At 31.8% G+C, this 18,463-nt stretch overlaps 1 protein-coding gene across 1 annotated transcript; it reads left to right on the forward strand.

Annotated features, from left to right (window-relative positions):
- The first annotated feature begins 13,841 nt into the window (after positions 1-13,841).
- LOC101703937 (olfactory receptor 4K13-like) lies at positions 13,842-17,717 on the forward strand. Its single transcript, XM_087197276.1, has 2 exons — positions 13,842-14,764; positions 17,634-17,717. The coding sequence occupies exons 1-2, from the start codon at positions 13,842-13,844 to the stop codon at positions 17,683-17,685; spliced, it is 975 nt and encodes a 324-aa protein (XP_087053402.1). The 3' UTR covers positions 17,686-17,717.
- The last annotated feature ends 746 nt before the right edge of the window (positions 17,718-18,463 follow it).

The raw sequence follows: 18,463 nt of genomic DNA on the forward strand, positions 1-18,463 counted from the left end.
GGCATATTCAATGATTTCTCTATGATTGGATCTGCAGAATCTAGCAAAATACAATAGAAGAATTAAAATTGTAACAATGCATTTTGACTGTTTAGTTTTTTGAATATATATACACACACACACACACACACACACACATACATATATCATGGCTCTTATCACACATGGCTTTATTATTTTGATGATATGGTCTTGCCTTATACATAAACCCTTTTAAGCAACTTACTAAAATTTCTATCATACAATAAGGTATTCTAGCCTAATTATTTCTAGATGTTAGCTGCTTTCTTTATCCTGTACCTCTCTCTCTAATCCTCAAAAGGACAACTGCTAATTTCATTTATAGTAACAATAGCCAATATATTCAGAAATGCACTGTCCTGGGTACCTAATAGTTTTATCTAAATGAGGTCTCACCAAAACTTTAATGTGTTAATTAATTAAGTTTTGATAAGAGAATATTTTCTCCTAGAGATTAGAGAGGGAAATGGTATACTTGTGGATAAATTGAAATAAATGGTATTGCATTGTTATCTGTTGCTGAACCAGTATGAACAAAACATTAATAAAAATTTTTAAGGGAAAATAGCACCCATAATTCAATCACTCCATGTCTGTTTTCTTTAATATAGTATTGAACTTATTCCTAAGCAATAATTTATACAAATATGATATCGATTCTGAATTTTTTATATGGCAAGGTGAACATATTCTTTGAAGGAAGGTCTTCTGTCCAAGAAAATAGGAACTGTCTCATAAAAGATATAAGAAAAGGGATTTTCAGGAGTAGCATTAGTACAAGATAGTACTTTGGTTTAGAATTAGTCCTGAGGCACCCAAAGATATGGTTAGTGAACACTCCAACATCCTGTTTTCATCTACTACAAATCTTTTTGTTGGACATTATAGTTACTCTCATTCTTTTGTCATAAAATGTTCATAGAGATAATAATAATATTTTCCAAACAAAATAAAATTGATCATCTAATCTAAAAGAGAAATTTCCCAGAAAATCCTGGACATAAGAATTTTATGTGCATGTAACATTTTTTTTCTTTTAGGGCTTTTGACTTCCAATGATTTTTTTGGAAAAAGGAGATTATTACAGTTCAAAATGTAGCTATGCATTTGTAAATTTTGGCATGAACAGTCTAGGTTAAAAAAAGTATTTGCTCCTGTGATTGACAAGTTGTCAAACTCCTTAGTCAATCTTATTTCTAAGAATTCCGCCATGTATCTCTCACTTATATAGTGTATTGAATCTGTTTCCAAGCTCTATATCCCTTTCCAGAGTGTATAACTTTAATTTCTTGAGATCAGTCTGGAAAGCGCTAAAGAAGAACAAATGTTCAAGCCAGGAAGTATTTACAAGGTAATTTTAGAACTCCCTTCTTGAATTACTAAGTAACCATCCACTGCTTTTTCAGTGGTCTCTGTATAGAACTTCAATTACTAGGAATGGTGACAGGCTTTTCCCCATTACTAAATTATTTATACTACAATTTATATACCATATTTTTTCCAAGACAAATTCTGCATTCAAGGCAGAAAGAGCGGGAGGGCTGAGAGAAGGAGAGAGAGGGAGAGACTATGAGGGAGAAATGAGGAAAGAGAAAATGAGTACAATAAAATGAGTAAAATGAGTAACGGGTATAGCCATGAAAAGATAATATTTTATTTTGTTTTTGTTTTCCTAAGCATTTAGATTTTCAAAAGAACACAGTAGGAGAAAATTTTAAAATAATCTTAATAGTCCATTTTTTTCCACATGGGAAATGAGAATAGTATTTTCTACTTTCAAATATGAATCATGGACTTTATTAGCTGCCTTTAGCAACTTGTGCTAACTACATGTTAAACATCCCCTCAATTACAACTAATTCTCTCACAAAGCAAAATTTACTTGTACAACCTAACATTATGTACTCTCAAGGTTTCTGGAAAAGTTAGGACATGAGATTCATGGACAAAGAATACTACAAGAAAAGAGTGTGGATTTGTTGGATTAGTAAACTTAGATGCCGAAGTTCTTCACCACAGTGTTTGTTCACTTGGCAACAATGGAAAAACCATTAGCATCTGAAGCCATGTGTTTTGTGCCAGGCAATGTTCTAAGTTGTCTCTATGTACTATTTTATTTACTCTTTATGATAACATAAAAGGATCAAGTTTATAGTATTTTATTTCCAAATTACTGAGGATGAAACCCATACAAAGACTAACTTGCTTATTAGGAGACAGTATCTCATTCAAGGCAGGCTAACTGCAGAGCCCAATCTCTTCACTACTAAAGAAGGAAAAGGCTAACCCTCTGTCAGGTAGGCTTGTTTCACATTTACATTATTTGACTTTTCTGGCTTTGACCTTTCTGCCTAGATTACTTTAATTGGTTAAACAGAGCTGATGATAGCACTCATGTCAGTGTGGCTGCAATAAATATAACAGGCAACTCAGAATACCATGTACTGTACCTAGTATCAATAGAATTGTTTTCAAATAATATTATCAATGTCTTTCCTTAGTAAAGCTCTTTATATTATCGCAAAGCTATTCAGTTTATATTCAGAATTTCTGATACATAATAGGGTAGGTAGCTCCATACATATTGCATAATAAGGCTCAAATTATTGTCAAAGATCACATGTAGTAAATGAAGGACCCTGTTCTGACTGAAGTTCAATTCTGCCCAGCTGTGTACCCTCTTCTGGGAACCATAGCTGAGTCCTATATCCCTGTCTTTAGAAAACCATGGCCAAGCAGACCAAAGAACTGGATTTACCCTAGAAAAGAATATTTAGAGGAGAAATGAGTTGTTTTAAAATAAAGACTACAAAATACGTGAAGATGTATGTTAGATCTTAATATGTAAAATATTATGTTGGTGAGTGAAAATATAGAGAGTGAAACAATACTATGTAATCTTACATAGATATGAAGTCATTGTATGGTTAGAGTATTTGTTTTATCTTAGATGTTAATATCTAATTTTTCCATGATAAACATGTATATTTCCTCTAATTTACAATGGATTTGGAGTTTTAAAATTTAATGTACAGAAATGAATATATAAAGTAAAGCAATGTAGAGTAGATTATTTAAATTTCCTTTCCAGAATATGTGTAAGGAAAGGATAATCTTACTGTGCACAGCAAGCCTTATAATGCAGTTTTTACAGAACCCCTCAAAGGCTTTTCTTTGTAAAGGGGTTATTTTGGGGCTATTTGTAAAGGGGAGTAAATTTTACACTTTGGTGTTTGTATTTCACTCACAATCATCTCATTCTATACATGGGTGAGAGGTGTTTGGTAGCAAATTCTGGCCTTGCAGTTTTTATTGTAGATGTTTGAAACAGGAGAGAGAGAGAGAGAGAGAGAGAGAGAGAGAGAGAGAGAGAGAGAGAGAGAGAGAGAGAGATAGAAATAGTGACATACTGTATAATCTTTTCCCAGGAAGCTATTGTCAAAATGTGTCTCTCTTCCCTGAGCTCCCTGCTTACCCCTTTTATAAGAACCAAATTTCATTAAGAGAGTTTGAATTATTGTGGTTTTTCCCACTTACCTTTTAGTTATCTGTATCTTTTATAACAACATATTTCAGATGCTCAAATCTTTTAGATAACATTAGCCATTCATCTATCAAATTATATACTTATTTTCAAGGAGAGAAAACACCAAATAGGAGGAATAGCCAGAGTCAATGTCTCTGAATCAGTGGTGGGGAAAAGAAGATACCCTGAGCCTAGGATGAGAGATAAATGAAAAGAAAATCTAGTTGGACTAAAATCCAGTGTTTAGGAGGTTGTAAGGGAAACTAGCCTATCCCTGGACCTCAGAACCCTCCCATCTATGTTCCATTTTGGGAGAAGATCGCACTGAGGGTGGGAAGAGGTCCTTCAGCGATGGCCTGTCTGGTGAAATAGACTCACAACCACTCTAATGCCTCTACCAGGCACTGCCTCACTGCTTCACCATGGAACTTTCTCCAAAATAGACCAGGTACTAGTCCATAAGGACTGCTTAAGAAATAGGAAAAATCAAAATTATCCCATGTATACTATCAGATCATAATGGAATGAAACCACAAATCAATTGCATAAGAAGTCCCAGAAATTCCACAAACACATGGAAAATAAATAACATTCCCCTTATACTCAATAGGTCACAGCAGGAATCAAGAAGGAAATTAAGCAGCTTCTAGAATCAAATAATGCCAATCTAACATACCAGAACCTACATGATACAATGAAAGTAGTCCTAAGAAGGAAGTTTATTTCTGTGAAGAACACATTAGAAAAACACATCAAGAACAAATAAATAACTAATGATGCAACTCATGATACTGGAAAAACAAGAACAGTCTATACCAAAACCTAGTACAAGAAAGGAAATTATAAAGATCAGAGGAGAAATTAATGAAATTGAGAATAAAATTGAAAGGAATCAATAAACTGAAAAGCTAGTTCTTTGGAAGAATAAACAAAATAGACAAATACTTAGCCAAACCTACCCAAAATAAAAAAGAATAGATCCATATCTATTCCATAGAAATGAAAAAAACAAAATTACAATGGGCACTGCTGAAATACAAAAGATCATTAGTAATGACTATGAAAAATTATACTCCAACGAGTTGGAGAATATTGAAGAAATGGACAGATTTCTAGACACATATGAATTATCAACACAGAACCAAAAAGACATAAATACTCTGAGCAATCCAATAACAGGAAATGAAATCAAAATTGAGGCAGTAATTTAAAAAAAAAACTATCAAGTAAGAAAAGCTCAGGACATTAAGGATTCACCTCTGAATCATACAAGACCTTCAAGGGAGATATAATACTGATTTTCCTCAAATGTTGTAATGAAATTAAAAGGGAAGAAGTACTTCTAAACTCATTTCTGGAATCCAGTATCACTCTGATTCTAAAACCAGGCAAAGAACTAAAAACAAACAAAAAACAAAAGAAAGAAGGAAGAAAGAAAGAAAGAAAGAAAGAAAGAAAGAAAGAAAGAAAGAAAGAAAGAAAGAAAGAAAGAAAGAAAGAAAGAAAGGAAGGAAGGAAGGAAGGAAGGAAGGAAAGGAAAGAAAGAAAGAAAGAAAGAAAGAAAGAAAGAAAGAAAGAAAGAAAGAAAGAAAGAAAGAAAGAAAGAAAGAAAGAAAGAAAGAAAACTATAGGTCAATAACTTCAATAAACATAGACACAAAAATCTTATAGTAATCAAGTCAGTGTGGTAAGGATGTAATGGTGGTCATAAAGATTGACAGAATAAAACTGATAGTTCAAGAATAAACCTTCACATTTATGGTTTATTGTTTCTAACAATCATGATAATACATTTCAATCTTAAAAGGATATTCTCTTCAACAAATGGTGCTGGGACAATTGGGTATTTACATGCAAAAAGCAATGTTGGGCTTCTAAATTGCACAATATTAAAATGTATCAAAAGGGATGGTACCCTTAAAATGAATGTTAAAATAATAAAACTCATACAAAGAAGCAGAAATGAGTTTTCATGAACTTCAGATGAACAATAAATTCTTGTTATGATACAAAAGAAAATATACTTTATACTTCATCAAAAGAAAGTCATTTGCAATGCAAATGTGTCATCAGTAAAGTGATTAAAAACAATCCATAGAATAGAAGACAACATTTGTAAACCATGTATTTGATCAGAGATAAGTATCCAGAATACATAAGGAATTCTTCAAATTCTGTTTTAAAACGACAAATAATACCAAATACACAATTAAAAATGGACAAAGGAACTCAACAGAAAGCCTACAGACAGATATACAAATGCCAAATAGTACAGGCCAAGTTCCTCAACATCAGTAGTCTTTAGGAAGTACAAGTCAAAAGCAAATAAAAAAGCACTTCACACCTACTACAACAATTATAATAAAAAAGAAAGTAAAATTTCTCAATGAGAAAATGAATCAATTGAAAGCTCCATTCAATATTGATAGACTGAAAGCAGGGCAGCCACGTTTGAGAACATTTTGGCAGTTCCTGCAAATATTAAACATCTGGGTCCACCACAGGAAGAACAAATAAAATGTAAAACAAAAAAAATTCCCATATCACTTAGCTGTTCTAAGCCTAGATAAATGGCCAAAAGAAATGAAAACACATGCCCACACAAAAACTTGTATTGAATACACTTGGGAGGTTTATTTATAAATGCCAGAAAGTAAAACAGTCACAATGTACATCAATTTATGAAAGAATAAAGGAAATGAGATACATTTACATAATAAAATATTATCTTCCAATAAAAGAGTTCGAGTACCATGCTTAATATCAGGTTAAGTGAAAGAAGCCAGTCACGTGGGCCGGGGATTTAGCTCAGTGGTGTTGCTGCCTGCGCCGCCACCTTCCTCACAAGCACAAGGTGCGGAGATCGATCCCTGGTTCCAAAAAAAGAAAAAAGAAAAGCCAGTCACAGCCCAGCACATAGATTCCATTTATATCCAGCAGCATGGCCAATAAATATATTTTCACAAGTAGAAAAAAAATTAAGATTGTCTAGAACTGGAAGATCAAGATTGTAACTTTTTTGTAACAAGCTTGTTTGGTTTAGCTTAGTGTTTTTACTATTCATCCACGTTGTGGCATACATCAATAGTTGAGTCCAAATAATACTCCACTGGATAAGTTTATCACATTAGCACTGTCTGAGAAAAGATAAAAAATGTCATGTTGAGGATGATGAAAGTACTCTAAAATTAGATTATCATGCTTCTTACAAAGCTACAGGTATACTGAATACTAGCTGTACATCTAAAATATTAGAATTATGTGGTATGTCAGCTCTATCTCAATAAGGCTGTTAAAGAACGATTTGTTAATATGTAGGAAAGTTTGGAATTTCTTTTTAGAGTCATGAAATGTTTGGAATTGGATAATGTTGATGGATGCATAATTGTATGAAAATAAAAACACTCAATTGTAAACTTTACAATGGTGAATTTTATGCCATATGAATTATATCCCTATTAATATCTATATTTATATGTATAAAGATCGAGATTATATATATATATATATATTAAAATTTCAATTTTGGAGTACCAACCATATAATGCATATTAAAGACAGATTTCACCAAAAAGACATTCATAGAATGAAAATAAAAGTATGGAAAACAACATTTCATGCATCAGGAGTCTGCAATCAAGGCGTAACTATCCTATTTTCAGACAAAGTAGATTTCAAGCTAAACCTGATGAGTAGAGATAAAGAAGGTCACAGCATATAGGTAAGGGAGCAATTCAACATATAAATTATATAAATTTATTAAATTACAAATATAATCAAATATAATACATACATCAATTATAAATATATCAAATGTAAATTATATGAAATTATAAATATATAGCATACTGGTACAGCTTTTTTTACTTCATAAAAGAAACATTATAGACAGAAAAGATTGCATAAACATCAACACAGTATGAGGGGACCTCAGTACGCCTCAATCACAAAGGGACCGATGAAGAATGATTCAACAGTGAAATATCCAAATTGAACCATACCAATGAACAAATAGACTCAATAGGTATCTGCAAAGTGTTCCACCCAACAATAAGAGAATACTCATTCTTCTCAGCAGCACATGGAACTTTAAAATAGAACAAGAATTAGCCAATAAATTGTGCATAAATAAATATAAAAGAATTGAAATGAATCTCATGCATATTATCAGATTGTAGTGCAATGAAACTAGAAATCAGTAGTAAAGAAAACACAAAAATTAAGGATACATGGATAGTAAACAATATACTTAGGAAAATTAGTGGGTCACAGAAAAATTAAGCAGTTCCAAGAATCACAGCACAATCCCAGTAAAATATGCCAAAACCTATGAGACAAAATGAAGGCACTTCTAAGAGGGAAGTACATAACCGTGAAGGCCTACATTAGAAAAACAGAGCAAGCACAAATAAATATTCTAATGGTATACAGTGGACCCTTGAGTTACGACTGGCCTGACATACGAACAACATGAGTTACAACTGAAATTTGTTTTAACTTGGGAACAAAGTCTTGCCTTAAGACCTAGAATGCCAGCTGCTTGTGCTTCCAGATGGTCTCAGATACAGATTTCATCCTCAAAGAATTCTGGAAGGAGCATAAGAACATACTTTCCTGTGTGGGGTTAATTGAGAAATCGTGGGCCAATGTCTCTTTAAGGACACTGAGATCTGCCTGTATACAGAAGAGATACTTTGAAGGCTGTGTAGAAGAGCCTGTGCCTTCAATTGACAAACTTAAGGTACAACCAAACCTAGGGAACAAATTGAGTTTGTAAGTCAAGGGTCCACTGTATCTGAAGGTCCTAGAAAAACAAGTACCCAAATCCAAACCTTGTACACTGAAGAAACATAATTATCAGAGTAGAAATGAATAAAATTGAGACTTAAAAAAGACAAAGAATCAATGAATTGAAGAGCTAGTTCTTTGATGAATAAACAAAAAAGACATAACCTTAGCCAATCTAACAATGACAAAAAAAGCAAAGGAGAGACCCATATCAATGCAATTACAAATGAAAAAAAGGAAACCACAAAGAACACTCCCTAAATCCAGAAGATAATTGACTACTTTGAAAACAAGTACTCTAATAAATTAGAGAATCTGGAAGAACTAGATAGATTGCTAGATACCCATATATTACTAAAACTGAAGCAAGATGATACAAAACCCTAAAAAATCCAATATAAGCAGTGAAATTGAGGCAGTAATTAAAACAAAAGTACAAACAAACAAAATCCCAGAACACAATGAAACCACTGAATTCTACAAAGATTTTGTACTAAAAAATTTTTCAAGAAAGATCTAACACCGATAGTCTTCAAAATTTTAATGAAATTAAAGAGAAGGTATACTGCCAAACTTATTCCTGGAATATAGATTTACTTTGATTCCAAAACCAGACAACTACTAAAGTAAAAAAGGAAACTGTAATCTTTTTAAAGAACAAGCAGATACTGGAATACAAAATGCAATAAATCATCAAAAATAAATACTTTATGCCCAAGTAGACTTTATCCCAGGAGTGCAAGAATAGTTCAACATACACAAATCAATAAATACAATGCATCACACAATAGAAAAAAGGAGAAAAAAATCACATTATCATGTCAATAGATGCAGAAATTTTTTTTTACAAAATCCAACATCTGTTCACAAGAAAAATTCTGAAGAAAATAGGTGAAGTTTCACAGAAGGGTTACTGAATACCTAAATATTTTGACTGATTCATTATTGAAATTCTCTAATTTATCAATTATTAATTACTATTAATCCATTGAGATCATTTAGAATGGTGGAAGCTGCAGCACAACTACCCCTCTTTCTCCAGTCTTACGTATGGTAAGTTTAATTCTCATATTAATTATAAATTATTTATGTAATAAGTTAGAGAACTATAATTTCTTCAAGTATACTTTGGATAAATTGACTTTATTCAATCTGTTTGACACATGACCAATCAAACCTCGTGAGTAAGGGCTTTCCAGGACAAACACATTGTAGAGAAAGTTTCCATGGGTAGTATACTGAGTGGATTCATGATCTACTTTAATATTAAGAGAAGTGTTTTTTTGGAACTCTAGGGAAAACCATGTTTATTTTACAATTCCTTCTGGGGATTGATCTGCATCTTTTACATACACTTGCTGTCTGCTTCTTTTATTCTAACCATGAACATATTACATAATTAGTATTGCATATATATTACTGGAGATAAAAAAAGAAAGATGAGCGATATATATTCATCATTTTACTGTATCTACATGACTTTGAAGAGGTCACTCAGCTGGAACTGGTAAGGTCAAATAACAGTATTAACATCATATTGCCAATGTATCTTTTTTTTTTTTTGTACTGGGGATCAAACTCAGGACCTTGTGCTTGAGAGGCAGGCGGCAGAACCACTGAGCTACATACCCGGCCCGCAAGTGTGTCTTTTAATAAAAGAAATGACTTTTACACAAAACTTTTAACTTCATTAAAGCCATATTATTTTGATCACAAGGGCAATAGTAACAGATGATTTTAGTCATCTAGCCTTTGAATATATTTTTCTATCTGCAGTAAAAATCAGAAGACCAGGCTGACTGATACATGAATACTGCTCATATTCTGATCCAAAGAGTCAATTTTATCATTTTAGCTTAAGTTTTTAGGTAATAAATTTGCATTTGTTAAACACATGGGATATAAAAAGACAATTTATAATAACAAAAATAACAAATTTGTTATTCATTTACTGAATTATGTAAAGAAAATAATAAGTATTGACTTATTGCTGTTAATTCTGTTTTAACATTAGTTTAGTTATTTGTAGTTTTACTTCCCTACATTGAGCACTGATTTTAATTCAGAAAAAATGTATGGAATGCAAAGTTAAATAAATGATTGATTTAAATCATTTTGTTTGTTTTCTTCTTCAACTCTTCATACCTTTTCTTGATCAAAGTCATATGATCATTTATTCAGTAAAGTTGTAAACATGATAATGTATTCATTTTGATAATCTAGGATCTACAGACTATTCCTCACTTTTCTAAACCCACCGGCACCTTTAATACATGTAAAATAATCTTTTCATATTTTATTCACGTGATCAGCATGTGAAAACAAGGTCTTTTGCACTGATCTATTTAATTTTCTACTAAATGTACAGCTACCACATCCTAGACACCATCGTATATATTCACATGTATTACCTCATTAATCTTTTGCAACAAACTGTAGAACTGACAGTTTCACTCTGCATTGAGATATAGACTGTGAGGCCATTATAAAAGTGCATTCTTTCAATTAGGACTATATTTATAGGAATTATTTTTGGCAACAAATGTGATTTTTTTTTGTTTTCCAAATGTTTTCTTTGTCATAAGTGACCATTATTCATATAGTATCTAATACATACATATTTCAGTTTCATGAAAAGGAAATACAATAAAAACTCACATGTACTTTCATTTTTATTTAAAAATACTTGTCACTTACACATTTCCACACACACTAATTGCCTTTTAAAATGCTGTTGTGCAAATGTATTTGTTACTGAATATAAACCCACAGTATTAACCATTCGATGCTTTTTAAGCCCTAAGCAAGCAACCACAGTTGAAAAGAATACAGTAATTTTGCAAGTTTTAGCCACATTAAAGATACTTAAAAATTTAGGCTTTTTCATCAGTGCTATTAATCTCATTCTTCAACCATTTTGATCAGAAAGAAAGAAAGCATTGTCTGATCCAATATTATAAATTTACTTTTACTCTTTTGTAGGACATCAGTACTTCACATGTGCTATTTAAATTTCAAATTTCCAACTCAGGTTAGTTGTGGCTTTAACTAGGATCACCTCTCTTCTTTTTCTTACCATAAGTTATTTTCAGCTGTGTCTGAGTGAGTAAAACACATATTTAATCTCTAACCACATTTTCAAATTGTCTTGATCATTTTATCATAATAGATTGAATCCTTCTACATGTAGACTTGGCTGAATATTTTCATAAATATGGTGACAAAATTTCCAACTCTTAATTTTCCAAATAAAATTACATAATTTACCTCTTGGGTCTCCTCCAGATTTTCTACTTTTAGAATTTTGAGACTGATGACCTATAGTTTTGAGGAAGTTTCAAAATTTCTATGAAGACTCAGTTACAGCATAAGTGCCAAAACGATTATAATGGCTATAATTCTTTATGAAGAGGAAAAGGCAGTCATGTCAATTGTATTGAATACAGAAAATACTTTCATCTATATAATTTTTTATCTATTTTCCATAGTAAAATGAGTCTGGAGTTCACACTTTATTCCATGCTAAACAATACAATGTCATTAATGACCGTGTGCAGTACCTATGTGTATGATGAAATGTACAAATTTCTTCCTTATGTATTAAGTCCTAGAGCTTTATAACAATTCATGAGATTAAACAATGGATACTGTTTTATTTTTACTGAAAAATACACAAATATTCAAAATAATTTAAAACATATTTTCCTAACAATTGTTGAAGCCAGGAGTGGAATTGAAATCTTCACTGTTCAAGTTTGTTTTTTTTTTAATTTTGATTTTTTAGGTGAGCAATGCCTTTGAATATTTGATGAAGTATTAAAACAAAAATTAAAATTCAGAACAGACTTCTACCTTGTGTTCTGGTCCTCCAGAGCCAGGATATGGTAACAGTATATGTACTTATATTTGTGTGTATGTGTGTGTGTGTATCCATCTGTTTTTGTCTGGATCTGTTTTTGGTAGCAGTAGTAGTTCTACAGAAAAAAGAAAGAAATGAAAAAGAAACCTGTGACCAAAAGAATTAAGCCAAAAGCATCACTCAATATGGAAAAAGATGAAGATACAAATATCAATATATGAGCCAAAAATACACCTTGAACTCCTCCAAAACAGTAAGAATGGGGATGGAGAGAGCGAGGAAAGGGGATGAGGGGTGTGGAAGTGATCAAAGTGTGTTATGTGCCTATTTGAGTCTTCCAAAATAAATCCACTGACTCTATAATCAATTAAAACAAGTGAAAAGTAAATTTAAAATGTGATCAATTTTTAAATATCCATATTGTTAGGAAATGCTTTATTATTTAAAAAATTATTACGTTTATATAGTCTCGCGTCATGCATAAAATATCTTATAGGTTTCTGTAAAACTGTGATTAAAAGACACCAGTTTTATATGCCCTCAAAAAGGGAAATTAGGATGAATGGAAGGAAGGAAAGAAAAAAACAGAAAGAAGAAAAGAAAGAAATAAGAAAGAAAAAAAGGAAAGAAAGAGAGAGAGAAAGAAAGAAAGAGAGGAAGAGAGGAAGAGAGGAAGAAAGAAAGAGAGAGAGAGAAAGGAAGAAAGGAAGGAAGGAAAGAAAGAAGAAAGAAAGGGAAGGGAGGAGGAGGAATGAGCCAGGATGCTAGTCCAGAAACACTCTGCAGAAGTGTAGAAAATTAGTACAAAGAAAGGATAAATATTTAGTAGTCAAGGAAAAAAAAAACTCCTTGTGTAGGGCTTGGTGTCTGTACAGAGACTATCTACTCACATAATGTAGAGAGTCAAGAAAGAAGAGCTCCAGCTAGGAACACAGCAACAAGAGTCAGAAGAGTAAGAGGTCACAAGAGGTCAGGAGTTTGGTCAGAACCAAAGTATAAAGCAATAGTACTCCACAGAGGGAGGCTGGGGGGTGAATACTGAGAAACCTTCATGTTATTATTCAGAAACTTCCTAGGCAGGTGATATCTTTAAACATTTACAGGGTGGGGGGAGACTAAGAACATAGAACAAAATATAACCAGTTTAAAGGTTCAAGAAGAAGTATTATTATTGGCTTACCTTTTTAGAATGATAATGAGGAATGACAACATGCTAGGATGGTAAGACAAAAAATGCTAAATCAATTTACTCTCTAGGTACAGCCTCAATGAATATGCATATATCTTAAATTTGAGTCAAGGAAGGGGAAAGAATGAATATTAAAAATGAAACAGTAAGTGTGTGTGCTCTTATTCACTTAAATCATTCATGTAAGACTAATACAAATGCACAAAGAGACACAATCTACTTCTACAAACCAGATGTACCTAATAATATAATAAATTTCTAATGTTTTGTGCCTTTCTGTATGAAAATAATGCAATAATGCCCATACCATCCATAATAATGAACTAAAATGTGTTTTCATAATTGTGAAATTTTTCTTTCTATAGGAATCAAATATTCATAACTATTGCCAGCTAAATTACCATTTCAACATATGACCTTTACTTGAAAAACTTTCTGAAATCTCCTACTCAAAGGATATGAAGAACAGCTCAGTGATATCTGAGTTCATTCTGATAGGACTCACTAGCACTTGGCACCTTGCCATTTGCTTTTTTATCATATTTTTATTGGCCTATGCAGCAATCATGGGAGGAAATCTTTTAATTGTGATCACTGTAACCTTTGACTCTCACCTTCATTCCACACCAATGTATTTTCTGCTTGGAAAACTTTCTTTTCTTGATATGTGTATTTCTACCATCACAACCCCTAAAATGGTCACAGACTTCCTAAGGGAGAAAAAAACTATAACCTTGTGGGGCTGTATGGCTCAGATGTTCTTCCTCCACTTCTTAGGGGGCAGTGAGATGACTCTGCTCCTAGTCATGGCTGTGGATCGCTATGTTGCAATATGCAAACCTCTGCATTACACAGCCATCATGAACCGCAGGGTGCTCCTCCGCTCTGTGCTGCTGTCATGGGCGGTTGGCTTTGTGCACACCATGAGCCAGATGGTTTTCATGGTCACTTTGCCCTTCTGTGGCCCCAATGTGGTGGACAACATATTTTGTGACCTTCCCCTAGTGCTCAAGCTTGCCTGCACTGAGACCTACGTGCTGGAGTTGCTGGTAATCGCTGACAGTGGACTTCTGTCTTTCATCTGCTTCGTGCTCTTGCTCATTTCCTACACTGTCATTCTGGTGACTGTGCGACGTCAGTCCTCAGGTGGACTCTCCAAGGCGCTGTCCACACTGTCTGCTCATGTCACAGTGGTCACTCTGTTCTTCGGCCCATGCATCTTCATTTATGCCTGGCCATTTAGTAGCTTTTCAGTGGATAAATTTCTTTCTGTGTTTTATTCTGTTATTACTCCCTTGCTGAACCCTATTATTTACACTCTGAGGAATCAGGAGATGAAATCAGCCATGAGACGACTGAGGATTCAACGCATCAGCTCCAGATAGATCTAGATAACTTTTATCAAGATGAAGAGTTTTTGTGCAAAATCTTTACAAGCTACATTTCAAACTAGGTTGGTATTCATTTTATTTGTAAATTTTAAAATCAAATTGTATATTGAAATTATCAACTATAATGTTACATCATTGTATTTCTAAGACACATTTGGTTTTACTGAAAGAGTAATTATTTTCATTGAAATTTTATTGAAATTTGGATTAATAAATTATTTTAAATATAATAATCAAGTAAAAAACCTGGTTCGTTAACTATATTTTCAAAATCAGAAATGTCTAAAATTAACTTTTTAAAAAAATATTTCAAATATGAATTTGTGTACTTCTAATTAGTGATTTTTTTTCTAAATTGTCTTGACTAAATACAGTGTAATTAAAATTATACTGAACCCACAGGGGTATATATAAAGATATATAAAATATAAAAATAAGATATATATAAAATAAAAAAGATATATATAAAATATAAAATATATATATATTTGTGTCCTAACATATAAAATATTATGTTTTTAACAAGGCAAATGCTTACTTTTATGAGTGTGTAAATGCATATAGTAATAATATAAAATATTTCTTTTTTCTTAAGAAGACAGAAATTCCACCTGACTGGGTTTATAATGTATTTTTCTTGTTAATCTCTTACTTATTTTTGTGCTTATTTTTCTTCATACACCTTTTTAGAAACAAGTAGACACATTACTATTGTATTAGTTCTCTAGACGAAGAATAATGAAGTAGCTTAAAGGTATTCCTGGTACTCATATCACAGTAAAATAAGAATTATTCAAAGTGTTAATTTGCCTAAAGAAAGCACCAAATTGTTCTAAATTATAAATTTATATCGGTGGTTCATGGATATCAGAATAAATAGACAATCTATGACCTCTTTGACATCAAGTTGAAATATTCTTTATCAAATCCCCAGTGATCTGTTTTGGAAATATGTCCAATATTTCTTCTTCACTTTCTCCTAGTCAATATGTACACTATAGTAATCATAGCTAAAGGACACCACAGTAGTGTATTCTTAGCCATATGCTCATTGAATATAAGAACAGGGTCTCTAGATATCACTAAACATTCTTGTATTCATTTCTTATGAACTATTTAAATCACAGAGTAAATAGAAATACTGATATAACACATCACTTTGTCATATTTCCAAGATTTTATCACAATTTGTTGGAGATTTTCTTTTACCATTGGGTTGGTAGTGATAACGAAAAGCCTAAGCAACCCTCAGCATTCAATTATTTTATCTTAGAAAAGATAATCACTATCATGAGTTCCATAAACATCATTATTTAAATATTTCTTAAGTTATTTTCCATTATATATTCATTTATGATAAAATACCTCACTTTGGATATTTAAAAAAAATTGATATGAATAGAATCCATGTCAAGGATGCTAATCTAAAGTTTATTTTTCTGAGTTGAGGTTTTAACAGAATAACAGTTTAAATATGTACTACTCTAGTTCATTCATGTAAATGGCTACAAGGACTTTTATTTTATAGATATGCTGAAATGTGTTTAAAACTTTTTGTCTTTGGAGACATTTAGTGTCTTCCAATTCTTTAACATTATATCACTATGGTTAGGTCGAATATACCTACATATTTTATGTGCACAAAAGAGAAACTGTCTCTACGATTTAAATCTAGAACTGAAAATAATGAGATATTTTATGTCCTATTCAGGAGTTCTAATTTCTCCACCTTGCTTTTGCAGAAGCAAGTATAGTGAGTTCTTTGCCATTTGAATGGTTATAAAAATATGTTATGTATTTATTTCAATTCTGTGGTTAATAATAAATTTGGACATCATCTCAATATTTTGGACATTCTATTAAATCTATTGACAAATCTCTTTAATAGATTTTCTTCTCTCATCCTCTGAATTCTACTCACTTCTCAGGTAAAGGTTCAACATGACATTTTTAGAATGGGGTCACCTAATCCTCCAAGCTTGAGTGAGATTCTTTTTCTATGGCTCCCCAGTAGTTTATATTCTTTTGCAGTATCTGTCACTCATTAAATGACTTATTCACTATTAACCAGTATCTGTCCACATTCCTTGTTAAAGCATAAAGAAATCATGAATTCAGGACTATGGCTGTCTTAATTACGAAAATACCACCAGTGCATATCTCATACAAAGCAGGTACTAACAAACACTGTTTCACTGAAGTATTATTTTTTGCATCATCGACTTCCCTAGTCAGATAAAGGAGCTTATTCCTCTATGAAACTTTTAAGGAATATTATTGAAATATTTGATGGAAACTCTTACAAAATGACATAATTAATTTTTCTTTATATTATGAAATAAGATATGATTTAGAAGTCCAGATGTCATAATCAGTATGTCATCCACTTTTTTCCTTACAATGTACATGGAACAAGATAAAAAATTATTCCAAAGTTTAATTTATTTTTCTTCCTAAATCAACTTTTATTCTAATACTACTTATATTATTATTCAATCTAAATGTATTTATAGTGTCCCTTTAGAAAATATCAAATTATTTAATAATATAATGAGGTAATTTGCATAAATGCCACTTTGTTTTCTTTCCTCTGAATACAATTCATTTTGTTTTAATAGAGAAAATTCATTGCTTCAATATGTTGCTATTTTTCAAAAATATAAATGAAAATAAATTACTTATCTTTTCCCCAATTAATAGACAGTAAAATGTTTTCAATTTCTGACTAACATAAACAATTTCATTATTAGTATCCATAACATACCACTATGTAAACCTGTATAAGAATATCTCTTGAATCAACACCCAGGGGAGAAAAGACCTGGGTCATCAGACATTTAACCATTTCATTTCATTAACTGAAATTTCAGTTCTTATCATTCACATTACTCTGCTTTCAAGTGCTCAATAGCTCATATGTAAATGATATGTATGTCATATGTACGGGGCAAGACAGATATAGAACATTTCTATCATGCAGAAATTTTTCGCAACAGTGATTTTCTGAATTTTATATATTATAAATATTTCTTTTGAATATATTTGTTAAATTTTCTAGTATTTTTCATGAGGCAGAAAGTTTTGTTATTTGACCTTCATTGTTCATATAAAAATATGTCTTTTACTAATTTTCTCAAAATTTGTTTGTAGATGTCCTTCCACAACAATAGGTTTCAAAGATATTGTTTAACATGTTATTTTAGCATTTTCCTATTTTTTTGATGTTAGTGGTTAAATGTCTCTGGAATCCACCTTGTATACATGGAAAATAAGTACTCAAATTTATTTATCCTTTTTTAATAAACAACCATTCCCAACAATCTCTCTACCCTAATCTACCCTTCCTCCATTGATTTCTTTGAGTCAACATAAAACAATATCACATATATGTCTTTGCATTTCAGCTCACTTTTTTCTAAGTTTTCCATTCAGCTCCATCTTTATACATTTTAGTCTATCCTTAGTTAAAATAATTCTATTTTGTAGTAGGCCCCTGGTTAGCTGTTCATAACCTCATCAGTGCTAAGACTGTGTGTCAGATTAGAATTTATCAAGATCATCCACTCCTTCAGATTGACAGTGCTTGCTGTTAGCTGCAGAGTTCCTGATGTAGATTTTTGTTGTGATTTACAAATAAAATGTCCCTAAAAGTCTCTTGTGTTCAGAGGTGGGGATTTTGGAAGGTGATT

Source organism: Heterocephalus glaber, unplaced genomic scaffold (assembly GCF_053883595.1).
Source record: "Heterocephalus glaber isolate CG9 unplaced genomic scaffold, H.glaber_assembly_v1.0 deba00001662, whole genome shotgun sequence".
Taxonomy (NCBI): Eukaryota; Metazoa; Chordata; class Mammalia; order Rodentia; family Bathyergidae; genus Heterocephalus; species Heterocephalus glaber.